The following is a 22,520-nucleotide window of genomic DNA, read 5'->3' on the forward strand; positions in this document are numbered from 1 at the left end:
TTGCGCCCGGTAGACAGCACACCCTTCTGTTCTCTGGGTCTGCCCTGGTCACAGGCCTATCCAACCTCCTCAGTAAGGAGTCCCCAATCACATAAACCTGCCGTCGCCTGGCGACAGTGCGATCTACCAATCTATCTTCTGTTCCCTCTAGTCGAAACCCGTGTCCGTTCCTATTTTCCCTCATACTCCCCCTTGTGCCATCCTGTATCCTCCCGGTGCCCAGATTTGGTGCTGTCCCCATCAACTCCTCCCCTTTCTCTATTGGACTAGCTGCTCTTCTCTTCTTCCTCACCTTCAGTTACCACCCGCTGCCCCCCCCCTCGTTATCCAAACACCCAAACCTGTTCCTGAGTTCTATTTCCCCTTCACTAGCCCTCCTTTTCCTTGGCCTGCTTCTCACGGTCACATGCTTCCACTGCCCTTGTTCCTCCCCTAGGATTCCCCCCCTCACAGTCCTCGGTCTCTGCTTCCACCTGCACCCCTGAGCATTCCCCTTCTGCCCCTCCTTGCCTTTCCTCCATCAGCTGCTCGAACCCCCTTCTAAACTCCACCAGGGTATCTACCTGCATCTCCAACCCCTTAATCTTTTCTTCCAGTAACTGTATTAGGCGGCACTTCATGCAAACATACCTCTGTTCAGGCTCACCCGCTAGAACCATATACATACTGCAGCTTCCACGTGCAGCCATCGGCATTCTGTCCACTGCTGCCTTGCTCATGGCTGCTGTAGTCTCTGCCCACAGCACCTGGGGACACAGAGCACACAACACACCGCGCCCTCCTGCCTCCCCTTCCACCTCCCCCTGCAAACTCCCACTCAAACTCCCCTGTTAGCAGCCCTGTTTGCTGCCTCCTGTGCCGCTGCTCGCAGGCTTAATTCGATTTAACGCTGCTAAATTCGACCTAAACTCGTAGTGTAGACCAGGCCATAGTTAAGAAAAATTAAGTGTTATAAATCATCATTTCTTTAGAGCATAAGACACTACTACCTGCCTGGGAATAAGAAGAAACTTTCCTTATGGCCAGATTATTCCATATCTGCACATTATAGAGTTTCTTGCACAGTCCTCTGAAGCATATGATACTGTCCAGCACACTAGACTACATAGAGCTCTAGTCTGATCTAGTATGGCAATTCCTATATATTAGCAAGTGATTTTTTTCTCCCCTTGTTTTTCACTGTCTTGAAATTGTTTCAAAACAATCTGATCAGCATCTATTTCTGTCAGACTGAGTTCTTGTAGTGTCAGAGGTACAGTACATGGAGTTACTTCATACGCTCATCTAAATTTTATAGTAAGGCTTTTTACAGTCCAGAGAAAATAAGCTTTTTTTTTTTTTCTTAGCCTCTCTATCATGAACTAAGCCTTGAAGAAACAGTTTCTTGCTAAACTTCTCGGGGATCCCTGAAGATATTTCCATTTGCCGCCTCTTGTAGAGTAATTTTATCTTTAGCCTCCAATCAGAAGCAGACATGTTAAATTATTGGTAAAGTAGCATTATCTCTTCCTGCTAAATCATAGCAACATGTAGGGAATGTAATGAGGAAGTGAAATTGACGGTATTTGGGGAAGCTTGAGCTATAATATGCATGTATGGGGGTGGGGGTCCTCTGCGTGGAGTGATTCGCTGAGTACACATCAGATTCTGAGAGAGTATCCTGACTAACTTTTGTAGCTTTTTCACAGCCACATCTTTGCACCAAAAATTGACTTTGTCTTTTCTTTATTACAAAAAGAACACAGCATAGTTTCAATATGCTGTGCGCTGGGAGACAAACCCCTGGAGTGCAGTGAAGACCTGACAACCAGTTCCAGACCAATCTGCCTACTCTGAAGAGGTTGCTTGTCTTTTAGAGCTTTGCCAGGATTATGGGGTTAAAATTATCTTGATGTGCTAGAGTAATTGGCAAACAAAATTAAGAACACATTGACAAGGTACAAGTTGTTCAAATGCCAGTCCTGACTGGTATTTGACCTGTACTATCTTGCTGCTTTGGCAGAATGAAAATACTATAGTACAGATGTGTGCAAACTACGGCCCGTGGGACTGTCCTGCCCGGACCCTGAGCTCCCGGCCGGGGAGCCTAGTCCCCGGCCTCTCCCCCACTGTCTCCCCTCCCCCGCAGCCACGTCACTGCGCAGGCCATGCTGGGCAATGTGGGGAGCGCAGCTGGCTCTGGCCGGGTGTCGCGGCTGCAAGCTCCTGCTGCTGGTAAGGGGGCAGAGAGTGTATGGGGGGTTGGGTAAGGGAGCGGGGACTCATGGGGGGCAGTCAAGGAGGAGGGGTGGTTGGATGAGGTGGAGATTCTGGGGAGGCGGTGAGGAGATGGGGAACAGGGAGAGTTGGGAGTGGGAGTCCCGGGGGGCCTGTCAGGGGGCGGGGCTGTGGATAGGGTTTGGGAGGGCAGTCAGGGGACAGGGAACAGGGGGGATTGGATGGGTTGAGGTTTCTGAGGGGGACAGTCAGGGGGTGGAAAGTGGGAGGGGGCGGGGGCCAGGCTGTTTGGGGAGACACAGCCTTCCCTACCCGGCCCTCCATACAGTTGCGCAACCCTGATGTGGCCAAAAAGTTTGCCCACCCCTGCTATAGTATATATCCTTCACAAAAACTACAAGAAGAAATACCCTGCTTCAGAGAATTGTCAGCCAGTGATTTCTGACTGACAAATTCTCTTGATTCCCCAGAAGCAAAGTCTTTAATTAATGGGCTCTTTACTCAGTGAATGCAGGTAGCAAATGGACAAATGGGAAGTTTGTAGCATACATGCAGAGAAAATACATGAGCTAAATTCTAAATGACCCACCCAGAACTGGTATGAATTGGGTGAACATTTTAATTCATCTCTCCATTATTGCAATTAGATGCTGGTCGATTGCAGTGAACAGTGGTTCTGCACAGTGCGCATTTAAACGTCTAGAGATGTCTTGAGGGATGACAGGAAATCAATGAAATCTACAAACGTAGGCACATACAAGATGCTCCAAGCCAAGACAGACTTGTATATTGTGCTAGCTTGCTGCACAATTAAAGGTTAACTGATTGTAGTTTTAAAATAGAAGAACACAGGATACTTGGAAAACAAAACAATATCTTTGCCTCTTCTCACTTTTATATTTAACTTCTGCTAACTTTTTTTTCACCGTGACTGAACAGGCATGGATGGGGTAATCAAGCATTTGCCCAGTAAGCCTATTGGTCATGTGAAGGGACTGTTGATTCTGTCTCCATTTCTTTCCTTGTGTGACTTCATGTTAATTTAAAACCATATTTTTGTAGTAGCTCAGATTTTTTTCTTTCTTTGGGGGGGGGGGGGGGGGGAAAAGTAGGCACTAAAACACACACACACACACACACACACACACACACACACACACACCAAAAAAAAAATCAGTGTTACCATGATGTAAACTTAAAAGCAATAAAAGTCAAAGATGAAAAAGCTACACTTGAAACATTTTCTTTTTCTGTGTTGGTTTAAATGTATACATTTAAGCTTGTTAAATGTATGCCACAAAATATGCGCTTCGGCAGTTAACTTCGCTGTGAACTTGAACTTTCATATTCTGATTTCTGAACATTTAAACCTGTAGCTTTGATACTGCAATTTACCTTTGAATTAAATTTAAGAAAAATTATAGATGTAGGCATGTACTGATGAAGAGTTTAAAATTCCAGATAGTTACTGGGGTTGGCCAAAAACTGGGCATGTCCACAATTACATCAGTTTAATCAAGTATTTTTGCCTCTATAATTCTCCTCCCTCTTTTCATATTTCAGAAGTTCTTTTTCTCTATTGGTTCTCAAAAAATGTTTTGGATTATGAAAACACTCTACAAAGATCTTGTAATTTCATTAATCCAGTATGTTGGCTGTCTTAAAGCATAGACCAACTAAAAATTTACACCTCTAGTATGTATAGGTTTATTATAGTACAATTAATTATTTTCCTGTTCCTGCAGTGTAATCTTGAAATGAGTTGAACCAGCCCAAGTAAGATAAATAATGACCTTTGTTTGCGTGGCTGACTTAACTAGTGTACTTTGGATTACTTGTATCCTTCATGTTTGGAACTATAATTTCACAGTTCTTTAGGCAGAACTGAAATGGGTTCTGTAGTGACTTACCATGGATCTTCATTGGTGCCAGAGGTCCTTGGGTGCTTTAGATTTCCTCTGACATCTTTTACTGAGCCTTTCCCATTCTGTAGCCAAACTCACCCCAGAAAGTGAAAAGCCATGAAGAAAACAAAACTCAAAGCAGCTTTGTGCTTAGTTAACTAGCTGCCATAAGTGGTCATTTAAATCATTAGAAGAGGTGGGTGAACTCTCCCGGTCTGCACTGGGAACAGTCAGTTGGATTCAGGTAATTTTTACAGGGCAATGTTAATGAGCTCACTGACCTGTTTCTACTTAGCCATTAAAAATAGCAGACCCTTCCTCCCAACTCCCTCTAGCTCACGACCTCCATGGTATGAAGCATTAAAAGAGCCCAACAGTGATCTTAATAGGAGAATCTCTTGTGATGGCTCAGTGTAAAGAGGAAGAAGTCTATCAAGAGCCACTCAAAGCTGTGACATGTTTAAAGGGTTAAGTTGATTGGTCAAGTTCTCAGACTCAAGTTCTCAGAACTGACAGCTTCTTTCTTCATCTCAGCCAAGATTGCTCCTGGCTGCTGGAAAACTGTGATCACAGGGAACAGAGTCTCTAGAGGATTTTTTAGACTAGAAGATAAAGAGCTCTTTAAAAGGGGCTTCAAATCTTTCTCCATTACAACGGTAATATTCATAATATCAGCGTGTAGAGCCCTCTCAGTCACCCTACTCCATGTTTCATCCAAGAGACTCTTCGAGAGTACAGACAGGAATTCTAAGCAGCTCAGATCCATTAAATTAACTCTGGCTTTCCTGTACAAGAACCTGTGAAATGCTATTTTCTGGTGTGGATCCCTATTCTGCAACAACCTAGCCTGCCAGCATTCCGGGACATGCCTCCAGAAACAATCTATTCGTTCCCTCTTGATGTTAAACTATTTGGTTGCATCACCCAAAAAAGCATGCGAACAACTGACTAAAATCATCCCTAACCAGTCTCGTCCAGGAGCACAAAGTGACTTCAAATATTTTGTCACAATTGCAACTTCCAGTAGTATGAGAATCGCCAATTATTTCACTCTGCTAGGACCAGAAAAGTCTTACGAAACACCAGTCAGAGAGGCAATCCTTGAATAAGTTGCTCTTCTGGACACAAGTCATGTCAGTTCATGAACTGGGGTCCCTCTTAGAAGAAGACTGAAGAAGTATTTTACTTCAGGTAGGTTTCCTACAGAAGTCTGAGCCCCCCAATCTCAAGAACCCAAGAAGTGACAGTGTTGGACAGCGTAGTGAACTTACGTTGCTTTTCTAATTCCAGAGTCAACTTTTCTACTTTAAGGGCCTGATCCTGTGAGGTGCTGAGTATGACTCACTGAAGTCAGTGGGAACTGAAGGGTGTTCAGCACCTCACAAGAAGCACTCCGTAACTCTCAAAAAGTATGATTTAAGGTTGCAGACACCACCACAGTTTCCAGTTTCATTCTGAAGCTGTATTGAAAACTTTGCCTGTCAAACGTACTCTAAACCAAGGAGTACTTTAGTGTTTAGGTTACATGTATCTATTTAATGATACGATAACAGAATGCTCCTGTTAGGAACGTGGATGACACCATAGAGCTATGCTATACCTGTAAATTACAGGACCAAGCTCAAAATTACAGGATTTTCCTCATAAAATAATCTGTAATTTTCCCCTTCCATTGAAACTGTACCTCTCTACTAATAGCAAGAACTCAAATCAACAAAGAGAGGGGACTGTCTCTCCTAACTTGCTCTTGCCAAAGGATTCCCGATTCAGTTGTGCTGCTATGTGTTATTATTCCTGGTATAGTATCTCAGTGAAAGCTATTCCCCTTTGGGGGTAAGACTAGGATTACCACCTGTCTTGTAAATTTTATTTTTCTAGTATTTTTTTAATATTAGTATTAAAATTCTAGCTACTCAAAAGTGTTTTAAATAGTGGAGATTGTGCTTTTGCTGAGAGAAATGGGGAATCAGAGGCTTAATACACATGTATTACTATGTGTAGTTACCTTTGAAATCAGCTGCCGGATAGAATATGAAGTTCAAAGTTTCCAGTTGTGTCACAGCCCATAATGTTTGTACAGTATTGGATGGATATAGTATGCAGGGGAAACAGAAATGAAAAAATAATCCAAGGAGTGGAGGATAATACCTAGGGAGACTGAAAGCACTACAGTTTCACTAGGAAAAAGAACATTCAGGGGAGAACATGAGCAGTTTATAAATACATTCAAGTTAATATAAATGATGACAGGGATTGATTCCATTTCAGAAGGTAGGACGTGAAACTAGAAACTGAGAAATTGAGGCTAAATAGTAATAACTTTTGTACATTGAGATTGGATAATAGAACTGACTACCCAGAGTGAGGCACCATCACTGCACATAGTCAAAATGATGTGAGAAAAGCCAGGAACAGCAGAGAGCCTATGTGCAAAGGGTCAGATTGTATGACACAAGTGATATTTTCTGTTCCCACTATCTGACACTGAATTAGACATAGCCTGTTCTGATTATTTAACAATAAACATATACTTGGACATCTTTGCATTTCCCATAGATGTCCTTTATTAGTAATGTAGTTTCAGAGGTAATTCCCTTAAGGAGTGTGGTGTAAAACTTACTGAGGATCTAACAATTTTCAGTTCCTCTTCACTTTTAGCAAGAAAGTGCTTTTTGTCCTAAAAATAAATAAATAAATAAATTTAAAAAAAAAACCTCAAGGAATCAAAACCAGCAAAACTGTTTAAATGGTCTGTAATGGTATTTTTGCTAGTGCACTGGGTTGAGAAGCATTTCAACAGTTGGATCAACTGAAAAATATTTTTGCTAGTGTACTTCACCATGTACCTGTTGCAAAATCATTTGTAACTGTCTCCAAGTGTACTATGATTTGAAATAGGCTTTCTGAGATCAGAAGAGATTTTTCATCAGTGTGTTCGTGTTCTTAACGTTTTGAATGAATGAGACTAGCTCCAGAGTTAGGTTTTGAGATAAGACATCTATAGGAAGGAGATGTTTGCTAGGGAGTTGTTAAGCAATGCACATTTCACAACTTTGGGTGTTTTTTAAATCATGATAGAGTTCATGGAAAGGCGATATTTTAAAATACTGCACTTACACAGTAGATAGAGTTACCTGAAATAGCACAACAATTTTTATGCTTCTAAATAAATACCACAATGATCTAGTCAATATTATGGACTAGTGGTGTGAAAAATCAATTTAAAACAAAAAGCTGGAGTTGTTTGAGTTACGTACGTTTATTAAAGCATCCTGAGCTTTTCTTTTCATTTCTTTTTACGCTATACATACAACCTTTCTGTTTTGTTTTTTTTCCACTTTGTATTTCAGGGGAAAAGACTAGAGATCTTCAAGTTATGTTTCAAACAGGAGTTAATGTTCACAGCCTGTTTATAACCGTGGAAGGTCGTTTATAATAGAAGCGCTGAGGCTGTACAAACAATGCCACTTGAATGTACTGAAGTCTGATCAAATGTTTTAGAATATGCCCATTGTACAATATCAGTCCGTACATTCAAGGATCCTATAGTGCATACATTCAGCCTCTATTAGTTTTTTTCTGTATGTGCTTATGCCACATTGGTATTGTGCCAAAATAAGGAATCCTGAAATTATTGTTATGGTTGACATTATTTGTTGATGTCTTGGTAGAATTTTTCTGCTAGAAACAAATTTAAGTTTGTCCTTACAATATAAATAATTTAGCCACTTGTTTGTTTTTTTCCTATTGTAGGTATGTGTTCTTTTTGGATCCATGCAATGTAGACCTGGTACATCGGAAGATCAAATCCATTGCCCTGTGTGTAGCAGCTTGCCCAAGGAAAGAGCTAAAAACTTTGGCTGACGTTCAGAAATTTGCGGAATCTAATGGTATGAGGAAAGCACATCCATTTTTTCCTCTGGAGCCAAATATGTTTGTTTAGTATTCATAGATATAAGACAGATAAAGATGCCTTAGACTTAGCAGAACTAAAAATGAATTGACAAAACATGATGGGAAATACCAAGAGGAATAGTCTCTAGTATTTTTATAAAACTAAAACCTAATGGTAGCCATTTGTCCTGCCCTGTTATCTACATGAATCTCCTTTTTAAAGTTCATTTTCTTGAAGAAGAAAAAAAGGCAAGACCTAACAGGAACTTGACCAAAGCGGTTTTACATTTTATGGGTCTGTGCCCCTGCATTCTGGAAGCTCCCTCAAGCTACTGCTCCAGGTAGCCTTCCTACGCTGCTGAGTCATTCTAGCAAGAATTGGATTGGTGAGATCAGTACTGTTATTGAACTGCACTGGAGCATGGTGTCTGCCAACGAGTGGGTGGTAATCCTGTTTTCATTCAGTGCTGCAATGCAGTTCCCTGTTTTTCAACATTCTTATTGTATTTTGTGTGAGGTAAGCATAAGGGAAACTGTACGGTTGAACGAAACGGACTCAATTCCTCTCTTCTCCTCCTCCCCCGAACTGTTCTGCTTTGTTATCCATGGTGATATCAATATGACCACCTTAAGGCATGCTGGAATAATTATAACAGAGTTAAGCAGTAGTGTAGACAAGCCTTCAGATAGGTGACCGGCTTTGGGACTTTGCAAGGTGAGGAAGCCAAATGTAAATATTTGGGAAAAATCCCTTCAAATTGTTCTGTCATTCAGCTCTCATGACTATGGTTAGTGGGTTTTTTCCTTAGACCTTGGCACTTGATCTTTTTGCACCTCATGGCAAAACACTTCTGCTCATTAGCTGATAGTGACAGTGTTACTGTTTTGAGCACAGAGCAGAGAATTGTTTGCCTGGAGCCCCGTTTGGTGAAGGCAAGGAGGTGCTAACTTCCATTAACTCCTCAGTTTCAAGTATCCGAGAGTGGCTTTAGTTTGGTTACCTCTCATTTTTGTCTTATCTGATGTACAGTGGCCTTCTAGTGCAACTAAACTGAAGAATTCAGTAGGAGAATTTCTTCATCAGAGCCTCTTGAAATATTTAAACGTGGCCACTTAAGCCTAGTGTCTTTCTGTTGTCTTGACTAGTGTTGTTTTTCTGTGCAAGTCTAACTTGTGCTGGGAAATCAAAATTCCCTTATTATCCTGTGATAACTACAGTACATTTGGCATGACTGTCTTTGTCAAACTGAATCAAAGGCTACGCACTTTGCTAAAATTTACTGCATCTTGTGCTAAAGGTGATCCAGGCTAACCAAAATTCCTTGGCACTTGCTGAAGAGCTTGTGAAATGTTTTAAAATTGGCATTAAATGGAGTTGCCTTGGTTCTTGTAAACTTAGACCAGGGTATCTGAAGTCTGGCACTTATTGCAGGGAAGTGTCAGCCAAAAGTACTCAAGGGCTCTGATCCCTGTTTTCTAATCCATATTCACTCAGTGTGACCATGGGCCAGTCGTTTTAGGTCTGAGGTAAACCAATTAGAATGTTGTTAATGCAGAATTTCAAAATAAAGTAGATGCTGAATCTAAACTGAGCTTTCATGTTGTAACTAAATTAGCCAAAAAAAAAAAGTATGTAACCAGAGTAGAAGATCACTGATGAACACTATGCAAGATTGTGAGAATATAGTTATGGCTTAGAAATCATGTCATCCCCTGCTGGTACTTCTGTTTAAAACTACACCTCTACCCCAAAATAACGCTGTCCTCGGGAGCCAAAAAATCTTACTGCATTATATCGAACTTGCTTTGATCCGCCGGAGTGCGCAGCCCCGGCCCCCCGGACCGCTGCTTTACTGCGTTATATCCGAATTCGTGCTATATTGGGTTGCGTTATATCGGGATAGAGGTGTATATCAACTGTTTAGGATCGAAAGCTTGATTCAGTTAAACTTGTATTTGCTGGAAGTTTACTGCCTGCATTCTAAATGTTATGATAGTGGTGGTTACAGCTCCGTAGTTAAGAAAAAGGTTGAATCTGCTTTAACCCAGACTCAACTCAACCTTAAGTATGAAGAATAGTGTGTCCAAAATTATGGCATCCACTGAATACAGGATATTTCTGAGAATTTGAAAGTAAATCCATTAACTAACCTGGATTGAAATTAATTTGGAATGGAGCCTTTAAGAAATTTAGTGTTTGTTTGGTGTCAGACCTTGTAATGTCTCAGATGATCTTCATAATGGAATAACACATTCTTCAAATTTTCTGCATTGTTTGCCCTCCATTGGAATCTTGTGCACAGGCTACATCTGAATAACTGGATTGTAATTAAGCTAAATTAATGACTGTTGTATTTAGTTAGGATTGTATAATATTCCCAGAAAAAAAATAGATTAAGGTTGGAGGAAAGTTGGAAATACATATATGTACGTTAAGATAAGAAACATTACAGGGATATCATAACTATCCCAAAACCAACTCTCAGTTTCTTGGGTTTATAACTTTTCAGGCTAGTGTGTTTGGATTTTAAATGTAATGTGTGAAAATGCAGTTAAAGGACCCAAACAACCTTAACTCTGCCGTGTAGTGACTCCATGCAGTAATCGAACAGTTACCGTGGATGCACATAGTGCTTGTTGGCCAGATTGAATTAAAATAACTTTTTAAGACAATTCGATTTTTTTCATTTTCTTTCTCATCATGTCCCACTGCTCACAAAAAACTTCCTTTATATATGCATGTGCTATGAAATCTGGGGTCAAAATTTCTGGAAGTAGGAACCTAAAATTAGCCACATGCTTCTAAACAAGTGGTCTGATTTGTCAAAAATGCTGTGTGTGTGGCATCTAGTATTAACCTTCGTGGGAACGGCCGGCTGTTCAGCACTTAAAATTAGGTCACTAATGACTAAATGTGGGTTTAAGAGCCTAGAATTAGGCTTCTATTTTTAAACATCTTGGCCTGGATCTCACTTGCAGAGGTCTGTAGCCAGGCCAGTCCAGGTGGATGCCATGCCTAGGTGCAGTTACTGAAATAAAAGACGAAAGGAAAAAAGTCTGCTGCAGAGGCTGACCCGAATTAAAATAGTAAAGGAAATCAAGCTGATTAGGTCAAATTCAGGCATCTTTTTGAGCTGAGGGTGAGGGTGTCGCAGATTTGAGCACAAGCCAAGAGCCACCCCACACTGTTTGTATTACACCAGTAGGTTGAAAATTGAACTGAAATGAGAAGACGCACTGAATTAGTCGTCTTATCCGAGTCGGGTTCAAAAGGCCTAATCTATTGACTTTGTAGAGATTTCTTTGGGATGGGTATGAAAGTAAAATGCACACAGGTATTGTGAAGAAATGGGAAGCAGCTGTAGGTAGGGGAAACTATTGCCTCAGTGGTCTCTGGTCTGAGCAATAATGGCCTCTTCATCTGTATGCATAATAATCAAAGCACTGCTTTGACGCAGATTTTGTATGTGTTGGAGATAATGTGGAGTGAACTGTATATTTTCTCCATATTTTTGTGGAAATGTGCAAAGGTTAGAAAATGTTGGTTTTCACTCCTGAAAACTGTTAAGGAAATCGCAGCCAAGGAATGATTATTGAAGCTCCTGGTTGTGCTGTTAGGTTTCCTTGTTAAAGGCATGTTGCCAAGGAGAAACGGATTTTACACCACTTGGTTTCTGCCAGACCTCATATAGCCTAAAGCCATTATTTGAATATAAGTACAATTTTGAATGGCTGTAATAGATACAACTGATGTTTTGGTTTGATTGTTTATGGTTGAGTAGTACTGCATGGAGGTCTTGGGGGCACTCCTCCACATTAGTCTAGAACTGTCTGCATCTGTCAGCACTGTCTGGTACACTTATATTGAAAACAGAAACAAGTCTTTAAAAAAAAATCACAAAACATGTTTGCGTTCTGCTCCTGGGAGTGGGACTATAACCAGTGAACCTTTCTCCCAGGATTATGCTTGCATCAATGACTGTATTGCAAATAAAGTAAGCTAAAAAGCCACACTCATTTTTAAGCTCCATTAGAAATCTGTGGGAGTGAGAGAGGTGGGAGGAGGGAGAATTGCTGTGTACCAAAGGGAAAGGAAATCAGTAATATTTGCTTTCAAGCTTCTATCTACTGATAAAGAATGGTGAACAGAAAAGACAAAACGGCTCGGGCAGCATTCTTCCTTTTTTTAAATAAAGGATTGCAGCTGACCATAAAAATACATCTTTAAGGCTTCTCTGACTCACTGTAGGATAGATAAATATTTCTTAATCACATTTTTGAATCCAGTTAGTTGCTGTGGCAACCATGATTGGATATCTCTGCTATTCTTCCTTTGCAGTCGTATAGATATTTATATATCTGGAGACCTTTATAAAGATGTAAATAATGTCTTCTTCCTTGGAACTCTCTTGTAGGCTCTAGAGAATATTCCCTTCTTTAGTCTGAATCCCAGAACTATTTAATAGAGAGCTTTAATTTCTCCCTTCCTCTGATGCTTCCTCTTTACTGGCGCCTACTATATGTTCCTGTGAGACCATTAGGAGTTCAAGAAACTCTGAATATCCAACTGCCTATTCTCCCTCTCTTTAAAAGTATATTTAATGTTTCTGAAAGATGCCAAGTGGCAGTGCTGGAGAATGAAGTCCACTGTATCTGTAGAACATGGTAAGCAGTACAGTCTGTCTTATTTCACCTTGTCTGTTGCTTCAGTCACTACCAGCTGCAACCACCTGTAGTGAGAAGATAGTTCAGTGGCTGTGCCTATTTGATAGTTAATCTCTTTACTGTTTCCAGTAAATAGTATCATTTGTGATGGTGAGGTCTGTGATGTTCTCATGTGTGCACCATTCCTCAGTTCACATAGGCCCCTAAATTAATGTTAGGTGAGAACTCCTTTTGATTACCACTAACCTGGACCAGATTCAAACCAGTGACCTGGAAGTGAAAGTCTCTATCTTATTACTGGACTCCTCCCCCATCTGGCCCAGCACCTCTTGGTCCCATGATGGAGCATTAAAACCTGTAGTTTCTCTTTCTAGAAGTGAGTGGAAAGTCAAACTGCTTTCCTGCCTCCTCTTAAAAACACACACACAAAAACAGAAATCTCTGGCATAGGAGGTCTAAATTATGTATATTCTTAGCGCATACATTCTTGGTAGATTTGTTCCCTGTAGCATTTTAGCATTTGACTGAGTATTATTGCAAATTGTCAGGTCCAGCAGACACAGAATGAAGAAGAGCTGGTCAGTCTCAATATGTTTCTTTTTCTGATGTCCTTAACCTTTGTGCACTTGCAAGGGCTCAAGAAAGTCATCTTTGTGAGAACAGCCCATGTGCTCGTCCCCCATAGGAATAATTTGTCTTAATCACATGAGGATCTTCTCCTTGTCCTACAAACCTGTCTCCTTTATACAGAGAGTGGTTGGCAGTGGAACATATCTTACCATGTGAAATAAGCGCTCATGCAAGTTTCTGATTTGGTGGATTCTGGGGCAAATTCCATAGCCACAATTTACTGCAGAACTACACTCTAGTATCTGAGGTTTCATTTTTTTTTTTTTTAAAGTAATGTTACTAGCGCTTGTATAGCTAGAGCAGGGAACTGATCCCATTTTTCTTAATTGGCTGCTGACTCTGAAACCTAATGCAATACAAATGGCATCCCGGTTAACTGTTTACTGCTGATCATTTTGCTAGACACATTGACTAGGTTTAGCTGTGCACATAAATATGGGGCAAATGTGTGGATGTGGAAGGTGGTAGCTGTAAATAACTGCTGGGATGATCAAATTAATTAAACCCTGCCCAAAATTTACAAGCGCCTCCAGGCCTACCCATCCTGGGTACCAAAAGCCCAGGTTGCCACTGTCCAGCTTTTAATGCCTTCAGCTTCCCTCCACCAACCTGTACAGTGCAGACCTGTCAAGAATCCTCCGTCTTGAGATTCACTCTTGCAGTTGCAAGATCTGTTGTTTTTGATGAGAGACAAACTACCCCACAAAATAGCCTGTACTCAAGGGAATGGGCACTGAGCTGCTAGTCCGGAGACAATCCGATGTATTCCACTTTGCCTTCTGACTTACTGCTCATATTTCTGCATACTTATAACCATTATTAACCAAGGTCTCATACACCTATCTTACAGGCAACTGTCATTTATTTGTTTTTCAGATGAGTGACTCAGAAGGCGCACAGTCTCACTTCAGAGAGAACTAGGAATAGAATCCCACTCTCTAATATGACAGTATAAATCTTTTCCTCTTTCCCACACTACCTTTCTGAAGAACTGGGCCAAATTACCATGTTATATAACTCAGGCTACCAGTGTGGTTCTGTCTCCCTCTAGAGAAGAAACCATATATGGAAGATCATGAATCTGCTATTTCCTCCATGCTCCTGGTTATGGCCCTTTACTATTTGAATTAGAATTAGAGGCTTGGGGGTTTAGATCCAGAGATCCCAGATTCAGTTCTTGTGGACAATGCAAACAGGGATATCCTTACATTCCACTAGTCTGTCCAGACTACCACTAAACAATACTGTTTCCAAAGCCAGGAACAATGCAGAAATACTGATATACAAATAAGTTTTGCAACACCTCTTTGAGGTAGGCAGGTGTATTATAGCCACTTTGCAGATAGGTAAGCTGAGGCATAGTGCTTCATCATTACTCCTGGGGCAATTCTGCGCCTCTGCAAATGCTCAGAATTTATGTCCCGAGCAGATTTCTTTGCTTCCTTGCAGAAAAATGACTTTCTGACAGGAAAGCCGAGGGAAGCCACAAGAGCAGTCATGCGACCCTCCTTAGCAGTATGTTTCAAGTGCCCAGGGCAGCCACCAAAGAGATAAATCACTGTTTTTGGCAAAGGGCAGGACTGGGGAAGACCCGGTTAGTGGCTCCTACCCTGAGCCGGACTCAGCTGCTAGTCCTGGCTGGGCTGAGGAGGACAGGACTTCCTCTTCCCCACGCAGCATCGGAGGCTGAGTCAGACCCACCCCCAGATTTCTCTCCCTGGGGAAGTTCTGCAAACTCCCTTCTCCCCTCCACCCCCCTGCTTCCTGCACCCATCGCTCCTCAGCTGCAGGAGGAGGGATTCCCTGTACAGGGAGCTGCTCCCCCATCCACCCAGCCTCTGTACATCCAGACCCCCTTATATCCAGACCCTCCCGCCGAGCCTCACTCCCCCGATGAGCCCCACTCCCCCAGCATCTGGACCCCCACACCAGACCCCCCCTGCCAACCCCGCCCCCCCCCGCTCAGACCCCTCTCCCTGCTGAGCTCAACCACCTTCACATGGACCCCCCTGCAGAGTCCCATTACTGTTGCACCTAGAACCCGCCAACAAGCCCCTGTGCATCCAGATCTCCCTACCCCTGCACTTGGATCCCCCACTGAGCCACCCACACCCAGATTCCCTCCCATAGAAACTTCTTAACCCACACTTGGATCCCCCCATACTAAGCCCCTCCACACTTGGATCCTGCCTTGCTGAGCCTGCCTGCCCACACCTGGCATGGAGGGGCAGGGCCCTGAGGTGTTTCTGGGCCAGGCCCGGTCCTTGCACTGTATCAGGGTTTGGTGCAGCCTCACCGCTAAGTACGTGTCCTGGGGGGAGCTGCACAGTGATCTCCCTCCCTCTGTGCAGCCAGTGACCTGTGCTCCCCAGTGCGACGCTGGAGCTTCCACATTTATTTGACAAATAAAATTGGCAGAATTTTAAAATATTGTGTGCAGAATTTTTTATTTTTTCGTGCAGAATGCCCTCCGGAGTAATTATCTAAATGGCAGGACTGGAACTAGAATTCAGAAGTCCTAATTCTTGATTGCCTATTTCAGCCACCTGACTTTCCTTAATGATCTGCTAAATACAGAGATGTTCATCTCTTCCTGAAAAATCTAAACCATACAATTGAGGCTCTTGAGATTGCACTGGTACTCCCAGGCTGTGCCACTTCTCTGTACAAATAGAAGACTCCTTTCTGCAGGGGTAGTAAATGGGAGGAGATGCTGCTATGTGGTGCAGCACCATTAAGCCCAGTTGATGCTGGCTCAGCAGTTTTAAAAACTCTGCTTAAGCATGGTTTGAAGTTGATTGTAGCCAACCTGGACTCCAGTATGGTTTAACGGGCCAGTGCGTGGAGCGGGATTCAGCTTTGTTAGAGCTGCTGAGCATCTATAGAATTGAACAATATAAACCCAAGAGCACTTCTCTGTACAGGTCTTCAGCTAACTCACTCTTTAACCTCAATAGTTCATCCTCTTTGCTCTCTGTAAAGCACATGGATTGTAGTTTAAAAAGAAAACTGGATAATTTCTTTTCATCGTGGATAGGTTTGGCAGAATTTAATTTTTATTTTTGTATAATTTTGATGGATAATATTTGTTTGTATATAAACAATTTTTTCCCAGTATTTAGCAATTTTAAATTTTCACAGTTGTGGGAAACTAGGGGAAGGGGGGGGATCAGACAATAATTATGTACTGACAGTATGTGATTCAAAAGTGATAAAGCTTTCTAACCATTAAAACACAAATCGGCACCATCACGTTAAAATATACAAAGTAAATATTCTTAAATCAAGCTGCGTTCTCAAGCAGCATTTTCTCACTTTGCCTATCTGTAAGTTTGACTGCTATCAATGGAAATATTTTTTGTTCAATTTGTGGGTGTATGGTGAAATTAAGGTTTACCAATAAAAATCTGTTCCTTCGATGCCTAATCATGGATGTTGTGTGTCTGCAATTTTAATGCATTAAGAATGATTAAGAAACAGTCAGGGGGGAGGGAACTATTTCAAGGAGTCTAGTGATTTGTGTCCTCCTTCTTTTAAAAGTGGACTGTGAATTTAGCCTTTCTCTCTTGGATGATCAAAGGTGGTAGGAGGATGACCCAACCATGGATGTAAGGGGCCCATCTAATACAACATACGATGGGCTTGATTCAACATTCCATTACAAAACATTTTCTCTAGTAGTCTCTTGTAACTCTGAAGTCAGTGGAGTTTTAGTCATGTGAAACTAATATAATGGAGTGGAGAATCAGGACTATTATTCATTTTAAGATGATTTGCTGGACTGGAACAGGAATATTAGATTTTTGATCTTGTAATATTGTTTTTCTTTCAACAGGATCAAATTTATGTAGCTATGAACTACAGGCATCTGAATACACTAAAAATTCACAGGCCTCTAAGCTTTGTCCTAAGCTCCCGGTTCCAGAGAGGTAAGCTTAACGGCTTCTTGTCTAATTGTTCATTTATCTGAAAAAGATTTCATAAAAATCTCACATAGAATAGTTTAGGTCACTCTATAACATACCTGTGTTTGTTTTTAGCATGTTAATTCTGTTGGTACAAAGGTAATCTTTAAAGAGACTCTGTCAACATAACACTTAAAAAAAAGCCTACTGTGTTACTAGCGCTATTAAAACTGGAATATTACAAATGCTATTTGATGTTATATACTCAGTGTTGTGCTATGTGCTGCAAATCAGTTTGTTTGCCACCCTGAAGACTGGCTGCATTTTAGTGGTGCTGTTTGTACACAACGTATGAAGGGCTTTAGAATGAAAGGTGGTATATGCATATAAAATATTACGTTTGTCATTTATGGTGTTTGCTTCTTGCACTTTACTCAGCCAGTTAAACTCGGTGGGTCTGTTTCATTTGCTGGTTCTCTGGTTGCGTCTAAGTTTCCAGCACTGGGATGCTTAAATGGCAGAAAGAAGAAAAAAGACCCAAATACCTGAAGGCACTCCTATTCATGTATTACTACGTTTTGTAAATAAATCACTCTAGTTTTAATGCTTAAAATTTCAACGAAGAGCTGCCTTGGCTGTTTTTGGTAAAGTCTATGGTAGTGCTTGTAACAAAGAGGATGCTGCTGGCATTGGGAGCCCAGCTGTATGTTGGAAGATTAGAGTGCTGCCCAGAAGTACAGGGGCAGTCAGCACTTCAGCTATACAGCAAATTTGGAGTTGTTCAATGCGATTATTTTAGGGCTCAGTCCTGCAAACACTTCTGTGGGTGGTTCCACTGTCTTTAACGAGAGTTCTACAGCGGTGTTTGTGGCTTTGGGCTTCTGTGTTTTAGCTGAAATTGAAGGGGCTTGACAATGCAAACAGTGGTGACCCGGCATAGTTCTTACTTCAGAAACAACCTCAGTCGGATTATATCTGTTCAGGGTCAGACCATACATTCTCTTCATGGACATGAGTGTTGGCAAAGGAGAAACAGAGAAAAGTCCTGGAGAGGATATGTTCTATCCATTTTAGGACCTGTAGTTTTAAAGGTCTTTTGTTTACCTCGGTAACTTATCCAAGTTTAAATTGACTATGATAAGCAGCAACTCGAATGCTGCCAATAACAACATACTTTCTCTGAGTCTTTTTTTTTTTCTTTTCTTTTTTTACTGCAGCTCTACAGCCTATGCAACAGACCTAGGCATAGATGCTGCGCTACCTAACTAAAATAAATAACAATTCCAGTGTTGTTTTGCACACTCAAATGGCTTGTCAGTTACAATTCTGGCAAAAATTAAATGTACTTTTCTTCCTAAACAGTTCCATGTCATTCAATAATAAGCAGGCACGCAGATTTTATAATACAGTGCAAATTCGTGGCAAAATTGCTTTTTAAAATAGTCAGAAGGAGCTGTTATGTCAGTGGAGGGTTTCTCCATTTTATTCTACAGTTATAAGTTAAAATAAAAAGAAAAACATTCATTTAAATTTTCAAGTTTCCTAAAGTTTGATTTAAACCCCCAAAGAAAATGAAAGGAAATGCCCAGTGGTTTGCCTTTAACTCACATAACTGTGTTTTAGATATTGTGCTAGTGCAGTTATTGGCGTGAACAAGCACGTTTTGGAGAAGAAATGAAATGGTCTGAAGGATTGAAAAATAAAATAAACTGCAGGAAGAAGGATGTTGAGGAGGAAAACTCCCTGATGTTCCCTTCCTGGAAGCAGATCCTCATCTGCTGTAAATTATATCACTCTATTGAAGTCAATGGAGCTATGTCAACTTAGGTCAGCTGAGAACTGTCCCCTGAAGTTTCCCAGTTGATCAATTCGGAGGTAGTGTGTTCCTCATGCCCTGCAGAGGAACCTAAAGATCTTGGGGGACTCTGACATTTCACCTTTGGCACTCTCTGTCCTTACTCGCTTTGGCTTCCTCACAGCACTGCCAAAGATAACCACGCCCTCCAGCCGTGCCTCCTGGAACCTCTTCCCTGTGCCAGAGAGCAGTTTCGTTGCATGAAGGTGGTTTTGGAGTAGGGAATCTAGCCAGTTTTCCCCTTTCCTTCCTGCCTCTACCTGTTCCAACTCTGCACAGCCCTGGCAGAGGAGCTTCCATTGAGATTGGAGAGAAAAGGCGAGCATACCACTGCAGCAGAATGCGCCGTTCTGTTGGCTCAGGCTCCCCTACGTGAGTTAAGAACATAAGAAAGGCCGTACCGGGTCAGACCAAAGGTCCATCTAGCCCAGTATCCTGTCTACCAACAGTGGCCAATGCCAGGTGCCCCAGAGGGAGTGAACCTAACAGGCAATGATCAAGTGATCTCTCTCCTGCCATCCATCTCCACCCTCTGACAGACAGAGGCTAAGGACACCATTCCTTACCCGTCCTGGCTAATAGCCATTAATGGACTTAACCACCATGAATTTATCCAGTTCTCTTTTAAATGCTGTTATAGTCCTAGCCTTCACAACCTCCTCAGGTAAGGAGTTCCACAAGTTGACTGTGCGCTGCGTGAAGAAGAACTTCCTTTTATTTGTTTTAAACCTGCTCCCTATTTATTTCATTTGATGACCCCTAGTTCTTGTATTATGGGAATAAGTAAATAACTTTTCCTTATCCACTTTCTCCAGATCATTCATGATTTTATATACCTCTATCATATCCCCCTTAGTCTCCTCTTTTCCAAGCTGAAGAGTCCTAGCCTCTTTAATCTCTCCTTATATGGGACCCGTTCCAAACCCTTAATCATTTTAGTTGCCCTTTTCTGAACCTTTTCTAGTGCCAGTATATCTTTTTTGAGATGAGGACACCACATCTGTACGCAGTATTCAAGATGAGGGTGTACCATCGATTTATATAAGGGCAATAATATATTCTCAGTCTTATTCTCTGTCCCCTTTTTAATGATTCCTATCATCCTGTTTGCTTTTTTGACCGCCTCTGCACACTGCATGGACATTTTCAGAGAACTATCCATGATGTCTCCAAGATCTTTTTCCTGACTTGTTGTAGCTAAATTAGCCCCCATCATATTGTATGTATAGTTGGGGTTATTTTTTCCAATGTGCATTACTTTACATTTATCCACATTAAATTTCATTTGCCATTTTGTTGCCCAATCACTTAGTTTTGTGAGATCTTTTTGAAGTTCTTCACAGTCTGCTTTGGACTTAACTATCTTGAGCAGTTTAGTATCATCTGCAAATTTTGCCACCTCACTGTTTACCCCTTTCTCCAGATCATTTATGAATAAGTTGAATAGGATCGGTCCGAGGACTGACCCTTGGGGAACACCACTAGTTACCCCTCTCCATTCTGAGAATTTACCATTAATTCCTACCCTTTGTTCCCAGTCTTTTAACCAGTTCTCAATCCATGAAAGGACCTTCCCTTTTATCCCATGGCAGCTTAATTTACGTAAGAGCCTTTGGTGAGGGACCTTGTCAAAGGCTTTCGGGAAATCTAAGTACACTATGTCCACTGGATCCCCCTTGTCCACATGTTTGTTGACCCCTTCAAAAGAATTCTAATAGATTAGTAAGACACGATTTTCCCACGAGTTGGCATATATCAGTTATGGGGACTCTAAATATCTCACATCCACCCTTGTTTTGAGGCCCACCTGATAGAAAACTACTGTGTTCTTAACTCTGCATTCATTTCCTTGTCCATATCCAGTTAAACTGGGCCCTTAATATAATTTCAATGCAACTGTCAGATTTGTGCTTTTTAAAATTTATCTATCATCATTCCCTACTAGGCGGATTCTGCTTATCTTGATCACGATGATTAAGCAGCAGATTATTCTTAGAAGCTTATAATTTCATTTACGTATGTAATGTACCAAGGTGTAATCAAGGGGCCTTATAAATAGCAGAGGTCACTATGACTAGATTTATTATTTCATTTTTTGTTAAACGAGACACATCACATCACATGCTCATTGAGTCAGAACCACTGAAATAGAAGCAGGTCTCATGCTGGATTCTCAAGAGTTTCATTTATTCAAGAAAGGTTGTAATAACCACTGACCTTATTTTTTATTAATTATAACAGTTTGAATTTAACTGTTACACATAAAAACAGGTAACTTAATATGTACAATATAATTGCTACAAGCAAGTGGGATATTAGAAGTTTAATATAGGAATGCTGTGAGATAAAGGTAAAAAGTATATATTTCTCCTCCAGGTCATATTGCTTCTCATGACTTTTCAGAATGTCTGTTTTCTCGTCAAGATGTAAAAAATGGATTTTTTTTTGCACGTTTCCAGATAAAAACTGAGCTTTGTCAGAATGATGGCTCTAATTTTCAGCATAAGCCTGTGAAACTTTGTAAGCTTTCTTAAAAATTGGAGCATGTGCACGAATTAAAAGCTAAATGCAAAGCCCTCTAATTTCAAGTTTTTCAAATTTCATGGCATACATTCTGTGCAGACCTGCAAGATGCTAACACACGCCAAAACTAGCTCCATCTTCTAAAAAAGCTGTGGGAATATATAGGCTGCTGTCTAGCTGGGAAGGCCATTACTATGGGTTTAATTTGATTTTTAACAGCTCTGACTAAATGTATAACTATTCTGCTTAACTGCTGGCTCTACCACTCACTGAAAGCGGAGTATCAGTATAAGCATCTGCAAACGCATTTACTTAGTCAGCACAGTTGACTTAAAACCTGTCTGTCAGTTTCACAAAAGCATGGGAATCTGTTAATTATCTAATTATGAGGGTGATCATAAAATCCTCCCAATTCTGCACTGAATAATTAGACAATTGCTTTTTTAGTATGTTATCTCCCTCCTCTCTTCCACCTCGCCAAAATAATAATGCATAGAGGGGATATTCTTAAAGCAGATGATTCCTTTAACCCGACACACTCGAAGTGAGGGTTAGAATTTTGGTAAGACTCACAATTTAAAAAGAGGTATCTGGTACAGAAAATCTCTGGTTTCAAAATCACTACTAAAATAGGAGAGTCGCAAAGGGATAGTGTGCACTGGTGCTTCATTATACTGAAATCTTGAAAATAAGTCAGTAGGAACTGATGGAGAGGAAGGAAAGAATCTGGAGGTTAAAAGAAAACTCTTCAATTTAATGTAAAAATATATTGTATTCATTGGATTCAATTACAAGCAAGAGTATATCACTAATAAAAGTGTCTTAAATGTAATGGAAAAGAATAATTAAAAAATAGACAACCTTGATAGTCTAACATAGTTTAGGGTACAAGAAGATGCAACTCCCCAGTGGGCAGTATTGGGAAAA

The 22,520-nt window shown here is 41.0% G+C and overlaps 1 protein-coding gene across 3 annotated transcripts in view; it reads left to right on the forward strand.

The window, feature by feature from the left end:
• SLC44A1 (solute carrier family 44 member 1) overlaps nt 1-22,520 on the forward strand; it is a 101,006-nt gene that overhangs the window by 47,016 nt on the left and 31,470 nt on the right. For all 3 annotated transcript variants that reach the window (XM_034773111.1, XM_034773113.1, XM_034773112.1), the window contains exons 4-5: nt 7,875-8,011; nt 17,146-17,239. In XM_034773111.1, coding sequence (XP_034629002.1) covers nt 7,875-8,011; nt 17,146-17,239 — 231 coding nt within the window. The remainder of the gene's footprint in view (nt 1-7,874; nt 8,012-17,145; nt 17,240-22,520) is intronic.

Source organism: Trachemys scripta, chromosome 6, assembly GCF_013100865.1.
Source record: "Trachemys scripta elegans isolate TJP31775 chromosome 6, CAS_Tse_1.0, whole genome shotgun sequence".
Classification (NCBI taxonomy): Eukaryota; Metazoa; Chordata; order Testudines; family Emydidae; genus Trachemys; species Trachemys scripta.